At 38.4% G+C, this 14,143-nt stretch overlaps 1 protein-coding gene across 1 annotated transcript; it reads left to right on the forward strand.

Moving 5' to 3' along the window:
- The first annotated feature begins 30 nt into the window (after window positions 1–30).
- umodl1 (uromodulin-like 1) lies at window positions 31–14,100 on the forward strand. The gene is made up of 17 exons (XM_067494375.1): window positions 31–1,644; window positions 1,881–2,123; window positions 2,385–2,543; window positions 3,168–3,295; window positions 3,776–3,962; window positions 5,329–5,469; window positions 6,265–6,516; window positions 7,196–7,453; window positions 7,823–7,935; window positions 8,092–8,305; window positions 8,597–8,734; window positions 9,397–10,082; window positions 10,217–10,377; window positions 10,853–11,089; window positions 12,270–12,426; window positions 12,602–12,686; window positions 13,119–14,100. Exons 1-17 carry the CDS (start codon window positions 1,419–1,421, stop codon window positions 13,304–13,306), a joined length of 3,573 nt encoding a protein of 1,190 aa, XP_067350476.1. The 5' UTR covers window positions 31–1,418; the 3' UTR covers window positions 13,307–14,100.
- The last annotated feature ends 43 nt before the right edge of the window (window positions 14,101–14,143 follow it).

Raw genomic sequence — 14,143 nt, forward strand, 5'->3', positions numbered from 1 at the left:
GGTCATAATTTCCTTTAAACACCTCTGTTGTTTTCAGCAGCCAAAGGAAACTTTCAAATTGTTTTGCAAGTTGTACTCCCTTATCCTGTATTGTAATGGATTGTCTATGTGAGCAAATTATTTGCAAAGTTTTTTATTATTATTATTATTACTATTGTTGTTGTTGTTGTTTTTGGTAAACACACATTTTCTCTATGAAAACACACATTTTCAAATCACCAGAAACCACATTTTGATTTCAGATTTATTTTGTTTTATTGTGTATTTCAGGTACCCATCTACAAAAGCGATTGTCTTTGGCAGGTTTAACCTGTGGTGTGCAGTAACATACATGTAACTACAAGCCCACCTACTGTAACCCCAATGAAACTAATTAGTTCTATGGCTGAACTGAAGTAAGTATAGTACGCAAGTGGATTTGTGCCATTGCTGACATCCAGTGGGGAATTGTTGCCATGCTTATGTGGCCTACAGGCTTCTTGGAAATCCTTTTCAGCTACAATACCTGGGGACAATCTCATGATCCAATCAGCAATGGCACTGGTGGTAAAAATACTGAACTAGTCCTGATGATCTGTATTTTCACAATGGCATGCTTTATCCAGATTTTATTCAGATGATGATTGTGTTGTGGTGTAGCTGTATTTGATGTGTAGTGATGACTTTTGTCTGTCTGTAGTCCATCAGCTTATTATCATTTAACGACAAAAGTAAGTTTAATCAGGCACATTTTCACACCTCATTACTATAAAAGGAGAACCATTACATTAGTAGCCACCTTTATTAAGGATAAAGATGCATGGAAAGATTTAAAAGGATGCAGTGGAGCGAATGAGCTAATATTTACAATCACTTAAATGTGATGATAGAATGTTGATGTAGCCTTTTTGTGGTGTAGCTTTTTTTTAAGGAACATGGCAAAGCACTTGACAGTTTCTTGATATGAATACGAAGAGATGAGAAAATGGCAGGAAAGTTCTCACTCCTCCTTGCATGACATTAATGGCTTCCACACACTGTTAATGCCAGCAGCGTAGACACACTACCATGGTTACCTGTTTGGAAACCCAATCATTAGGGACTATGACTCCTCCAGTCCCACATCTCTCTTTTGCTGGCTTCATAAACATGTTTACTGACCTTGACACTACCAAAGAATGAATAAAATAACAACATTGTAGATTTCCTCTTTGTATTCTACAGATTTACCAGCTTGTATTACTCCCAATTATTATTGCAGTACACTGCAATACATGATATCAAATTAACCTTTAATATCAGCAATACTAATAAAACTATACTAATAGTAATGTACATACATATTGCACTTTCATTACCTTTACAAATGTAACTCTAAACAATCATAGTCATTATAGTTGATAGTTAAAAACAGCTGACTACTATGATATTTGGTGCTTATGGTGCAACAAGAGGAGGAGAAAGACAGAGCCACAGAGGATTTGGTCTTTGAAGACACCCAGAACAGTGAGTTAGCATCATCCCAAAGAGAAGCTCACACATACAATGTGGCTGTTAAATATATGTTTAAGATTCTGATCTGTGAAAAAATGACTTGGATGCTCCCCATCTGGGTGGCCGTGGCCCTGCTGGCTCTTTGTAGGGGACAAAACGCTTTATATGAAGGTAGGCCTTGACACAAATGATGGATTAAGAAATTCTGACAAAATAGATTTTAAAGATTTATACTTCTAACTTTACCTATACAGTTAAACATTTTTTTTATGTTATGAAGGACGTATTTAAGTGAGAATCAAAGAGCAGTTTTAGTGACAAGCTCCAAGTGTAAAATCTAATGTTATTATGCAGTCTGATACTAACAATTAGCTGGACCAACAGCCAAACTGACAATTTTATTCCAGGAAATAGCCTGTCTGAATCTGGCTACCATCTCTGTATTCGCAATGAGACAAGAATTGTGAGTTCCCTGGTGATGCATGAGGTCCCCTATACTGCAACAAAGCCCTGTGGCAGCTGGCTCCTCTGGAGGAGTTGTACAGTCACACTTTACAGGATGACCTATCAGACAGAGTACAAGAATGTCGTGGAGCAGGTAACCAGGTGCTGCGATGGCTACGAACAAGTTGGTCAATATTGTGCCTTGTGTAAGTACTCCACATCACTGGTCCATCTCTGGGTTTGAATATGATAATGGGACACACATCATTCTGTTTGTTAGAGTTCCTTTTTAATTGTTAGTTAGTTGATGATATAATATTATGCAATGCAGACATACAAGCAATCATATGACCTTTCAGTTTGTGGTGCTGTGTGCAAGACACCAGATGGAGGAACAGAAAGTGCACTGCTACAAATATCTCACTGCTAATATATGGTCTGTAACGTGTTATTTCCTTTGAATGAAGCTGTAAACAGGAGTAGGGAGTTTATTGCCAAGCCAGGATCCTGTCCAACTCCTGATGGATTGTATTCCCAATCTGAGGACTGTGAGTGGGACATGGACTGCCCAGGCTGGCAAAAATGCTGCCAGAGTTTGAGTGGCTCTCTCTGTACCAGTCCTGCAAGTTAGTATACCTCCTATGTAGTTTTTACTCATCAAAGCAAACAGCTAGCTTGGTTTATTGGATAAAGTAATTAAAAGACCTTATCATGCAAACCCTGAAAAAGGTGGCTTTCCTATTGGTATTTAGCCCTGCAGTTAGTTTTAGACAGTACAACAAAGGTTAAGGCCGTGTTGGTTGTTGTGTTCAAAAGCAATAGCAATAATCTGCATGATAGCTCATGCAAACATGTAACAGCAAGACAAGTAGAAAGATGTTCCAAAGGTATCGAGCTGACGCAGTAAAGTTCATTACACAGCAAAATTCCTCATAAAGCTATAGCAGCAAAGCAAAACACCTGGGCACAGTAAATGGAACGAGGCTGTTGCTCATTATTATTTCTTCTTTCATAACAGTCTCACTTTAACATAGTCCAATATCCTATCTCCAAACCATTCTTAGTATGTCCTATATATTTATTAATTATGGTTGTTTTTAGTTTTTATGTGTATGTAACTATGCTAAAGACCAAAGTATTTTGCTTTTCTTTTAAATCTAATTTTAAACAAACCTGGGAAGGCTCTTGCTTCCTTGTGAAGTAATAAGTTCAGCTGTCCTCACTTTAATCTGACATTACTTAACTTTCAGGCCCAGTAAATAAATCAGAGAATGGAGGATACCGTTTCAATGCAACAGTCACAGTGAAGACAGATTACCAGCAACTGATGTCTAATGGGGAAAGGCTTCCTAATCACACAAGATTACTACAGGCAATGGTAAAACTACCGCTACTACTTTTGCCAATAATACAGCTACAGCCATTACTGAAGTAACAGTAATAGTAAGTCAGTAATACTGCTCTGCAAATTTATTTTTTTGTCTTCTCCGCTTATCCCGTGAGTTCAGGGTCGCCACAGCGGATCATTGTCCGCATGTTGATTTGGCACAGTTTTTTTTACACCGGATGCCCTTCCTGACGCAACCCTCCCCAATTTCTACCGGGCTTGGACCGGCACTGCACAGCTGGGGAGGGGAATGGGCTGTTAGGGGTTCAGTGTCTTGCCCAGGGACACTGCTGTGCCAATCTAATGCTGCTAAAATACCTAGTTAGTTATCAACTCAATTTGTATTTAAATACTTGCTCTTGTGTTTACTAAAAATTAGAATAAAAGACATAAGTTTTTTTTCTGGGTTAGACTGATTGACTGACTTATTTCATGATGTTACGGACTATTCCTTGTGTTTCTATCTTATAGGTGACTGGGGCTCTGCAGTCTGATAATGTTACAGTCTATTACCTGAGCTCATGGGCTGTACAACCCTACAAAACCGCAACCTCACTGCTGATTGACTGCAGCTTTCCTGTTTCGTTGTACTCTGTCACATCAAAGCTACATCTTCTGGTCAAACAGATACCGGAGGTGTCAGCTGTTACTGTGGAAGGTGAGGAGACACGGTTGTTTTGTCTTTATGAATCTACTTGCGGCGTTTTTTTCTTTCCTTCAGAGAAATGACATTCTTGTAGAGTTTGTGAGAATGATTCATGTTGCAGAGAACACAGTGTTCAGGAAAAAATGACTCAGTTGTACCACAGTTTCCTTCTCCCACCACTTCTATTTGAGTGACAGTCGTCTGTGGGATGTTTCCTGCAATAGCGGAAAATATCACCAAAGCAAGTGCTGCATGAGCGCACACACAAACACAAAGACACACAGACACACAGACACACACACACATACGCACACACACACACACACACACACACACACACACACAAACACGCAAACATGCACGTGCATAAGCATGGCCTGCCAGATACACAGATATTAATCATCAATCAGTCACACATGACACGGTCACACATTAAGTTGCCTTTAAATGTTTTCTTACAAATAATTCATTTCCTTCTCTACATTATACAGAAAAAAATACTTTACAGCAATGTAATAATGTACTTTTATTAGTTTAGAAACCTCTGAATTACTTTAAAATAAGGATAAACAGAAAACAACTGGTCTCCAGTCCAATGTCCACATTGTTTTCTTATTCTAACCTTTAGTACAGGTTTTCTAAAACAATATTTGTGTCCATAATGGCACAATCTAGATGGCTTTCATCAATTTATATTTTTCAGTTGTTATTGTCATTTTTTAGTTCTTATGCAAACACAGCACTAAATCAACCACTTACATATTCACTCACAAGTATATGTACATTTAAATATTTCCCAGGCTCTGGGCTTCATACAATTTGCCAAAAAAATTAATTCACCTTCATTTTCAATAGGTTCTCCTCAGTATAGAAAGAAAGGTGTGGAAAATATATCTCTTTTAACACGTTTAGTTTAAATAATTGGAGACTTGGCTGGTATAGCTGTCAATGAAAGTAGCACACTTGAATTTTTGATTTCACTACTGACTGAAGCAACAGGATGAATGCGGATGTGTACAGGAGCATTTTGTACGCTCAGGTTCAAATAAAAACTCATAACTCAGGCCTCAGGCTGAATGAGCTAAAGCTGACCTAGACTAAAGGAAGTACCTGCCATGAGCAAGAGATGTAGGCGTCCGTACTAAAAGCCAGGATGAGTATTACCAGGGACGAAACAATCCATTAGGTGATCTCTATGGGTCATTGGCTATAACTGTTTTTCCTCAAAACACGAAAGATTAAGATTCAGAGTTTGTTTGACGTCTTGTGCATCTGCAGCTACTTTTACCACAATGAACAGCAAAAAACATGCACAGAAATGTTGATGTAAATTTTAGTGACACCTCTTCATACTGTGTGTCTGTATTTCTTACTGCAGATGTTGATGAGTGTGCAGAGTTTGCTCTCCATCAGTGCTCCCCTCTGGCAGACTGTAACAACACAGTGGGTTCCTACAGGTGTACCTGCCACAAGGGATATACTGATGGTGACCCCAGTAATCCGGGAGCCCATTGTACAGGTGAGAGAGAGCATGTGTTGCAAGTAAATAGAAAATAAAATTTCCCTCTTGGTACGTGGCAGTACGTTGAATGTCACTGACACATTTAAATGTCAATACACTGGTAATCAGGTTGCTAAATCCACTTGTGTTTTTACATAACAAAGCATTATTCTGACCTCTGTTATTATGTTGTAGTTATAGAGACTGTACTGCAAAAAAAAAGCATTATGCAAGACGAGTTCTTGCAAAATGAAAATCATTATTTTTCCCATCGCATTCTCGACAGTACCTGATCCTTATGGTTTAGAAATTCATTAGATAACCTCAAACTATGTTAATATGTGAATCAACATAAACATATACAAGGAACAGAGTAATATTTAATGCTCCAGTTTAGCATTAGCACAACTATTTGGGAGAGGGATTCCCCACATTACTGACAATAATTGCACAAATACTTTTGTACAAATACAAAAGTATTTAAGAATTTAATCTAGGTCGTCCACCAATCTCGCAGTTGTTGGTTCAATCCCCGGCTCCTCCGCTCACATGTCTAAGTGTCCTTGAGCAAGACACTGAACCCCAACTTAGTTGCTCCCGGTGAGTGTGGGCCAGCTGCATAGCAGCTCCCCCATTGGTGTGAGTGTGTGTGTGTGAGTGTGTGTGTGAATGGGTGAATAAGAAGCAGTGTAAAGCGCTTTGAGTGCATGTTTTACCCTTCAAAAAATACGATCCAACACAAATCTTCTCTGTAGGTTACAGTACTTAAAGATTTCTCACATCTCCACATTGTTCTCTTCTCTGTTTTCAAAGCTGAAATCCGGGTGCAGACCACCACAGACTCCCTACTCATCAACACAAAGTCAGCTTCCAACACCAGCCAGAAACCTTTAGGCAACAGTAGCATGAGAATCTTCAACTCCTCTGAGGCCAGTATGACTACAGCTCTAAGTAATACAAGCTCTGCGCCTTATAAACCAACACATGCTCCACAGTGGACACAGTTTGAGAATTATACCAGTTCCAACTTAACTGTGGGGTTACCACTGCCAACAACCACATGCCGTAAGAAATATTTTATTTTATCTCAAGGCTGACTAGTATCCCTACATTATGGTATACAAGCCAAAGAAGCAGGTGTTGTATCATTGGTCGTCACTTTTTTAAAGGAAACACTGCTGTACACAGACGGCATTTAAGTTTAAGATTAAACATCGGATATCAGATAATTGTATTTACCTCTAAATACATAGTTATAACAAATATGTTTTATGCCATGTACAGTAAAAGCAAATTTATTATCCTTGCCATTTCAGTATGTTTGTTAATCAAACCCTCATTTTGATATGAACAACTACTGCCACCATTTTCTAGTAGTTTAACCCAGCACACAGAGTTGAAACAGCTGGATTGTCTCTGTCCAAACTCCTAACGTAACAAAAACCATTTAACATTATTTAAGCTTGTGGCCATATGTTGTTTGACTTATCTGCATAAAAACTCAAGGGAGGGCCTCTAAAAGAGTTTTCAATAAAGAGGCATAAGATGTCATCTCTAGAGATACTGAGTGGGGATATGATTGCTTTTTAGACAGACCCAGCATTGCTGTTTTCCAGCTTTTCCAGTTAGTATGCTACTTTAATATTTGCTGTACAGACATTAGAGCCTAAGAAATGTCAAACTGTTCCTTTAACCCTGCTCACTGCCTCCATCTCTACCCCTCCTGCTTGCCACCACCTTCCAGTTCCTTCCAGCATAACCAGATTAGAGTCAGCAAACGTCACTGAAACTTCCTTCTGTGTGCACTGGTCCAGCCCATTTCATACACAGCAGACCTACAGGGTTGTTCTAAGCAGAGGGTCAGAGGTCATTCAGTTTTGGGACGTCACAGAGACCAAGATGGAGTTTGGGAAACTGCAGCCTGGGGCACTCTACAATGTAGCTGTCACACCGCAGGCCTGTGGAAACCACAGATTCACACTTTATTTACCAGTCAAAACTGGTAAGAACTGTTCTTGTTGTAAATCTTTTATTGGCTTATTCTCATGAAGATGCAGTTTGACCAGCGGCTCTTTGATGCTAGATCAGAGTTTACAGATAATTGTGCAAGATGCAGGACTCTGTTCCTATGGTTGGATATAGAAGTACTTTGCTTTATAAAGTTTGTTTAAAGTTTAAAGTTTGAATTTTGAAATCTTATATAAATATAGGGTGTAACCACCAATCTCTAAAGGATAGAGAGAAATAATAAAAGTGAATTGCCCCTAATGACTGTGTGTTAAAGAAAACCATATATTTTTTTAACCATTAGGGCATTGACATTCACTTGTGTACGTTCTGTTAATTGTACCAATAAGGCTTTTCTTTGCAGATGCTCAGAGTCTTGATGTCACAACTCGAATTACCAACATTCAGTTCTCTGCTGACTTGCAGAATACCAGCAGCCAGGCCTACAGAAACCTCTCTGAGGGTATTTTAGAGCAGGTAGTTACGTTACAAGGATGTGGTCTCTAATTCAAATTCCACACACTATAATTCTGTTCGTTTTAGTGAATTAACAAGGCCCGTTTTATTGTCCCATCCCCTCAGTTATCAGTATTATGAATGCAAAAGTGTGACTGTTTCCTTTGTCACCAACAGATTTACCAGTCTCTTTCTCCGGAGATGAAAACCCTGATAGATTTAGGCCTGCTGAGAATCAAGATCAGAGGCTTTTCACCGGGTAGTGTGGTGGTTACCTTCACCATCATCTCCGTACCAAGCCAAGACATAACTAATGTGTCCACAGCTGTGCTGCACTCTCTGATGAACAGCTCCCAATACACTGTGGATGAAAACAGCACAAGCATCAGTGGTCAGTGGTCTCTTTCTATGCTCTAATAAAACATGTTTCATGACACCAAAGCTGATAGGTATAAATCACGTAGGAAGTTACTTTTTGCAAAGTTTGATTAAAAAAGTTATGTTAAAAGTTATGGTCCATGGTCAAAGAAAGGCTTCAAATCTACTGTAGTTGGTCAAGTCTAGGTACATGCAGCCTGTGAAAATAGCTGTAAAAGGGATAACCATGAACAATTTTAATACACATTCTGTGAGTTCCCACTTTAGCCTAACATATGGAGGCAAAATGTTTTGTTTTTTGTAGATTTTAATGAATGTGATTCAGAGGGAAATGACTGTTCCCCGTGGGCTACATGTAAAAACGAAAAGGGATCCTACACGTGCATTTGCCTGGATGGATTTATAGATAACAACCCAGTAAGGCCTGGACGAGCCTGTCAAGGTAGAGTCTGACAGCATGTGAAAGTACCACATGGATATTGTTTGCATTATATGGGGGCTTTGTGGTGAAACTATGAAATTCTTTTCATTTTACTGACAAAAATATGACAGTTTAATTGGATTCATATTATTTATTGTGATTTCAAAGTAACAAAATACAGCTAATTTAAACCAACATAACTCACTCATTTTAAATGCACTGAAGGCCTTGGACCATAAAGAGTGTCCCAACACGCTTTCGGTATTTTTGGTTCACATATGCGCATTGCATGGGACGCCATTTTTATTTAATCCACTATCTTAAACAAAGCAAGCATAACTTGCGTACAATCAACAAACTCCAACATCATTAATACAGCTAGTTGGTGTTCATTAAATTGAACATCTCTGTGTCAGGTTAATGAAACATCCCTTAAGTACACTGAATATAATGGCGCCAAGCTAATTGAACTTAACTCCACGATGTCACATTTAATTAATCATTTGGAGTTAAGTTAAATTAACAAAATGTTGTTGCATTTAATTTGCTAATATTTTTAGTAATTATTCAACCAGATTTCATGGGACCGGTTGACATAACTAACTTAAGTAAGTATAACATTTCATTTCTTTGAGTGCACAATATGTTTGCATTTTGTAATCAGAGTGTCTCTTCTTGCACAGCTGCTGTTCCCTTGGAGACATCACCACCACCACCACGACTGACACCCACAATACCTCCTACATTTAATAGTACTCCTATCTCTCAAACACGCCCAACCAGTGATCCAGCTTTAACCACTGGAAAACCTCCTCCAAGTCTTACCCCTGTCATTATATCAACAAGTGAACGGAGTTCTTCCACAGTCACACCGAACACAGTGAGTTCAACCACTTCTACAAGCACAACTCCTGGAACAACAAGGGTCCCAGTTGTTACATCTGCTCCAGCTACGACAACTTCTCCCACTGCAACCACCAATACTGCTGTAACAACCACCACTACCCAACCGACAACCTCTAGCACTGACCCTCAAACAACACTCGTTTTTAAAGCTACAACCATTATGACATCTGCAATTTCTGCACCTACAACCACTTTAACCAACCCCACTAGCACTGCTACGGCTTCTAAAACCAGTGCTCCTGTCCTCACAATTGTCACCAGTGCCTCGATGTCAAGAGCCATCTCAGTTCATTGCAGGGTCGCTTCGATCACAGTGACGATTGCCAAAGACTTTCTTCTGAACAGTAACATCGGGGAGAGAAATCTATACTTGGGCATGGTGGGATGTGGCGTTAATGGAGGCAATGCCACCCATGCCGACCTAACCGTTGCATGGAATGAGTGCGGCACTATGCTTATGCATGTGAGTTTCTTTTTCTGAAAAAGCTTTATTATGCTCTTGTATACTTAGATGCGTTGCTTGCCAATATTTTATCTCTGAAACTCAAAGGTATTGACTTTAAGAACACAAACTGCTCCCAACTTGTGATATTTTAGAATGAAACCTACTACACAGCATCTGTAACCTTGTTCAGCACCATGGATCCGTACAACTCACCCAGTGGATCAGTGGAGACACCCAGAATACAGCTGCAGGTTCCAGTCATGTGTACTTACATGAAGAGTATGCTTATCTCTGCTGACTATGGCTCCATGGGGTATGCTTCGTTTGCTGTCATAGTTACTCAGTATGCTTTAATATGTTCTAAATAGCCCTACAACTCCTAAACATGCATGTTTAAATACATTCCAGTTTAAATAGATCTTATATGTTAAAAATGAAACTTGTACTACACTTGACACAATTGACCTGAAAGTGGTAATTTTTAAGAACAACACAATGTCTCTCACTAATTCTATACCTCCAAGGGCATGGTTCCTACTGCCTCCGAGACACTTTTGTCTTTTTGTAAGGTTAATCAAATGAGATATGTTTTAAAAAAAACACAGATATTTTATAGTGTAATAATTTTTTTTTTACTTTGTTACCAAGAATTCCTGAACCAAAAAAATTTTTTTTTTGTCAATTGTCTTATCTCTGGGTGAATATTTTACTTTATTAAAATAAACAAGAAACCAGTGGATTCCGTTTGATGCTTTTCCTTGATGTGTTTTGTGCTCCCTCATATCCAGCTATGACGTGATCAAAGATGTCATCATGGGCTTAGGGTCGTTTCAGGTGACGGTGCAGCTGATGAACGGTACAGTGCCGCTACCACATAACTACAGCTTGTCCTCTCAGGAGGTTGTGGTGGTGGAGGTCAGCCTCAACACCTCCTCAGAGCAGATTAAAGTAGTCGTCAGCAGGTGCTGGGCTACTCCAACCCCAAACCCTACAGACACCAACAGATACACCTTCCTGGAAAACAGGTCTGTATTCATATAACTATTTCTATTGGTATTTCAACAGTGTGTATCACCTACTATTACTATTACTACCACTTTAGATTATGTTAGACTTAAAGTTGGGGCCCCACATTAATTCACTTTATCAGTATATGACGTTTATGAGTATATGAAGTTCATTGCAGTACCGGAACAGTTGAGTCCTGTTAAAACATTAAGTTTGTTAAGTATATTTGTATGAAAGCAGACAACTTAACTTTGATTAATCCTTTATCTCAAGGTCATAAGTTAATCATTTTGTAATCTAGCAGTTACAAAGTTGTTCTCTCAAAAGTCTCTCAAAATTACACAAAAACACCAAACAAATATAATAAAATAAATAAAACTTTTGCCATCACAACAATGCTAATGTTGTGTAGGTTTGAAATTAAAGCATTCCTTTAAAACAGAGTAATCCGTGTGGAGCATCTTTCATGATTTTCAAAATAAAATAACTGATACTGATAATCAGATTTCCAAGACAACACCCCAATTGCTGGGTTAGACCTAAAAAAAGACACTGAGAACATGAGCACTAGTTCATGTGCCATAATGTACCTAAAATGAAGTCTGTAACATACCTAAGTCATGAGTCAAACTTGTGACAAAGAAAATGTTTTCACCTTTTTTCAAGTTTTTTTAAAACAGTAGAGAGAAGCTCAAGTGCAAAGCGAAAGAGCTAATTGTTCTATGCAAAAATATATTCAATGCTAACACGAGGCTTCTGCTGCTTGAGGTTAAGCACATCAAACGGATCGTTAAAGTAAAGTAGAGTCATTCTAGTACAGACCTTGGAATGTGTTTCCCTGTTCAATGGCAACAAAAAAGAAGGCATTTTGTAATAGTTTCAGGTTTTGTGGCAGATATTAATTTACCTTTTTTTAAGATGAGAAGATCTCACGCTGGAAAATATCAATCTACAGCTGCTGATTAAAGCCGGCATAGAGACTAGAAACAGGGGGACACAGCCTGACTAAATTCATATGCTTTTCAGTAGTGCACCTTGGAAACAGGGAGGACACTTAGCACAGTAAACAACTCATTATCAACAGCTGATCCCAAAAAGTGTCACTGGTGGCCTCATCAATTCAACAAAATTAAAATTCTGTTTTTAACATCAGTGATTGCTATTTCTGTCTTTTATTTCTTGATTCTGTGTCCACAGCTGTCCTGTGAACACACAAACCAGAGTGTTGACGAACGGGAACTACAGCAGATCTCGTATCTCTGTGCAGATATTCTCATTTGTTGACCTGAATATGGTCTACGTGCACTGCCAGGTCCAGATTTGCGTACTGACTGGGTCAAATACCTGTGTTGCTGTGAGTACTGTGTATTTGAAAAAAAAAATATCAGATGCAACCTTCCATCCTATGTGTAGTGGATGAATAAAATGTAACTAAACCCTCATTCTGTGTGAAGCATGTAACTGAATATAAAAGATCATAAGAAGAACAAATAGAATCCTTCGTTATTTGTGTTTGTGTTTTCTTGCAGGACTGTGCGCAAAAAATTACTCGAACTTCAAATTCGTTTGGATCAATGGTCGGTTCATCTCAAGCTTTATGCCGATCAGAAGAAAGTTAGTATTTAGACAGAGAGTGAAAATTGCACTGAGTGGGTCTGTTAAAAAATGTGATTTTAAAATTCTAGCTAAAACAACAATGACACGGAAGTTTCCCCTCAGCTACAGATGAGCTGGTTGGTTTTATAAGTAGAAGAAGGAGAAGTAGTAGTCTCTATCATCAGTGGGGTTGAGAGGCATGATTATTGAGCCTGATGGACATAAAATAACCCTAAATGAAACCATTAAAAAATCCCTGAAATATATAACATTTTACATGATTTATTCTTATTATAGAGTCCTAAGTTTTACTGAAGTTTTGTTGAATAAAAGAATTTGTTAGAAGTACTTTCAAAGTACTTGCAGTATTATGTGTTTTCTGTATTTTTCGACTCATGTTCTTCTCATTTTACTGTATGTTAACTGATTTCTTAATGGTTTTTCCTGCAGAGTCCCTGGACCAGGAATACAACAATCTACATACAATTGGCCTGGCCTGCATTGGAATTGGTCTGTCGCTTGTTTTTATTGTGGGTTTTGTCTGCCTCTTCTACTACCAGAGGAATCGTATTGGACACTACAACTTCAGTTCCAAACCCAAGCAGGATAACTTCACCTACCTTGTTTTTAATGCCTAAGGTTGCAGCACTACCTGCAACTAAAGTCACAGAATTTGAGAATTTGAAATGCAGATAAATTCTGTAGGCTATTGATGCAATGCTCACACTAGGTGTCATCATAGCACTATCCACACGTTAGCTCCCTCCACACATTGCAAATTCTAGCACATTAAACAGCTAATGATTATATTTACACTACACCTGCCCCCACATGTGTAAGACAGGATAGTGGATACTGTAATTTTAAATATAGACACTACAACTATCTTTAGAATTATTTATTAAATTAATAACATGCTATCAATATATATGGCAAAAGGTCTGCATTTATATAGCACATTTTAACTTTAGGCCCTTCACATTTATTGATGGCAACTCCCAAGAAAAGCACTCATCTGACCCACCAAGAGTAATCTGGGCTCCATTGTCCTACCCAGGGGCACTTCAACATATGGCCAAAAGGAGCTGGGAACTGAATCGCTGACCCCAGAATTGGTGGACGTCCTCCTTACATCCTGAGCCCGAGCCTTTTGCAATATGACAACATCTGAAGCATTTCACTAAATTTGTAAAGCAATAGGTTCGCACCAAATTAGTTTGTAGTGCATATCTATAAATTATAATGTATATGTATCCTTAAATTAATATACAGTTATCACTTAATTTAGTTTAAGCTTCTATTTATCTGCTGTTACTCTTTTATTATGGGCACTATTTGTCGCACATGTAAAATATTTATTTTTTCTAGTACAAAATGTTTATTTGTGGTGCTTCAACTTTCAACTTTTCAATTAAACTTTATTTATATGGTGCCAATTCTCAACATAGTCATCTCAAGGCACTTTACATAATAAA

The sequence above is a fragment of the Channa argus genome, chromosome 24, assembly GCF_033026475.1.
Source record: "Channa argus isolate prfri chromosome 24, Channa argus male v1.0, whole genome shotgun sequence".
In the NCBI taxonomy this organism is placed as follows: Eukaryota; Metazoa; Chordata; class Actinopteri; order Anabantiformes; family Channidae; genus Channa; species Channa argus.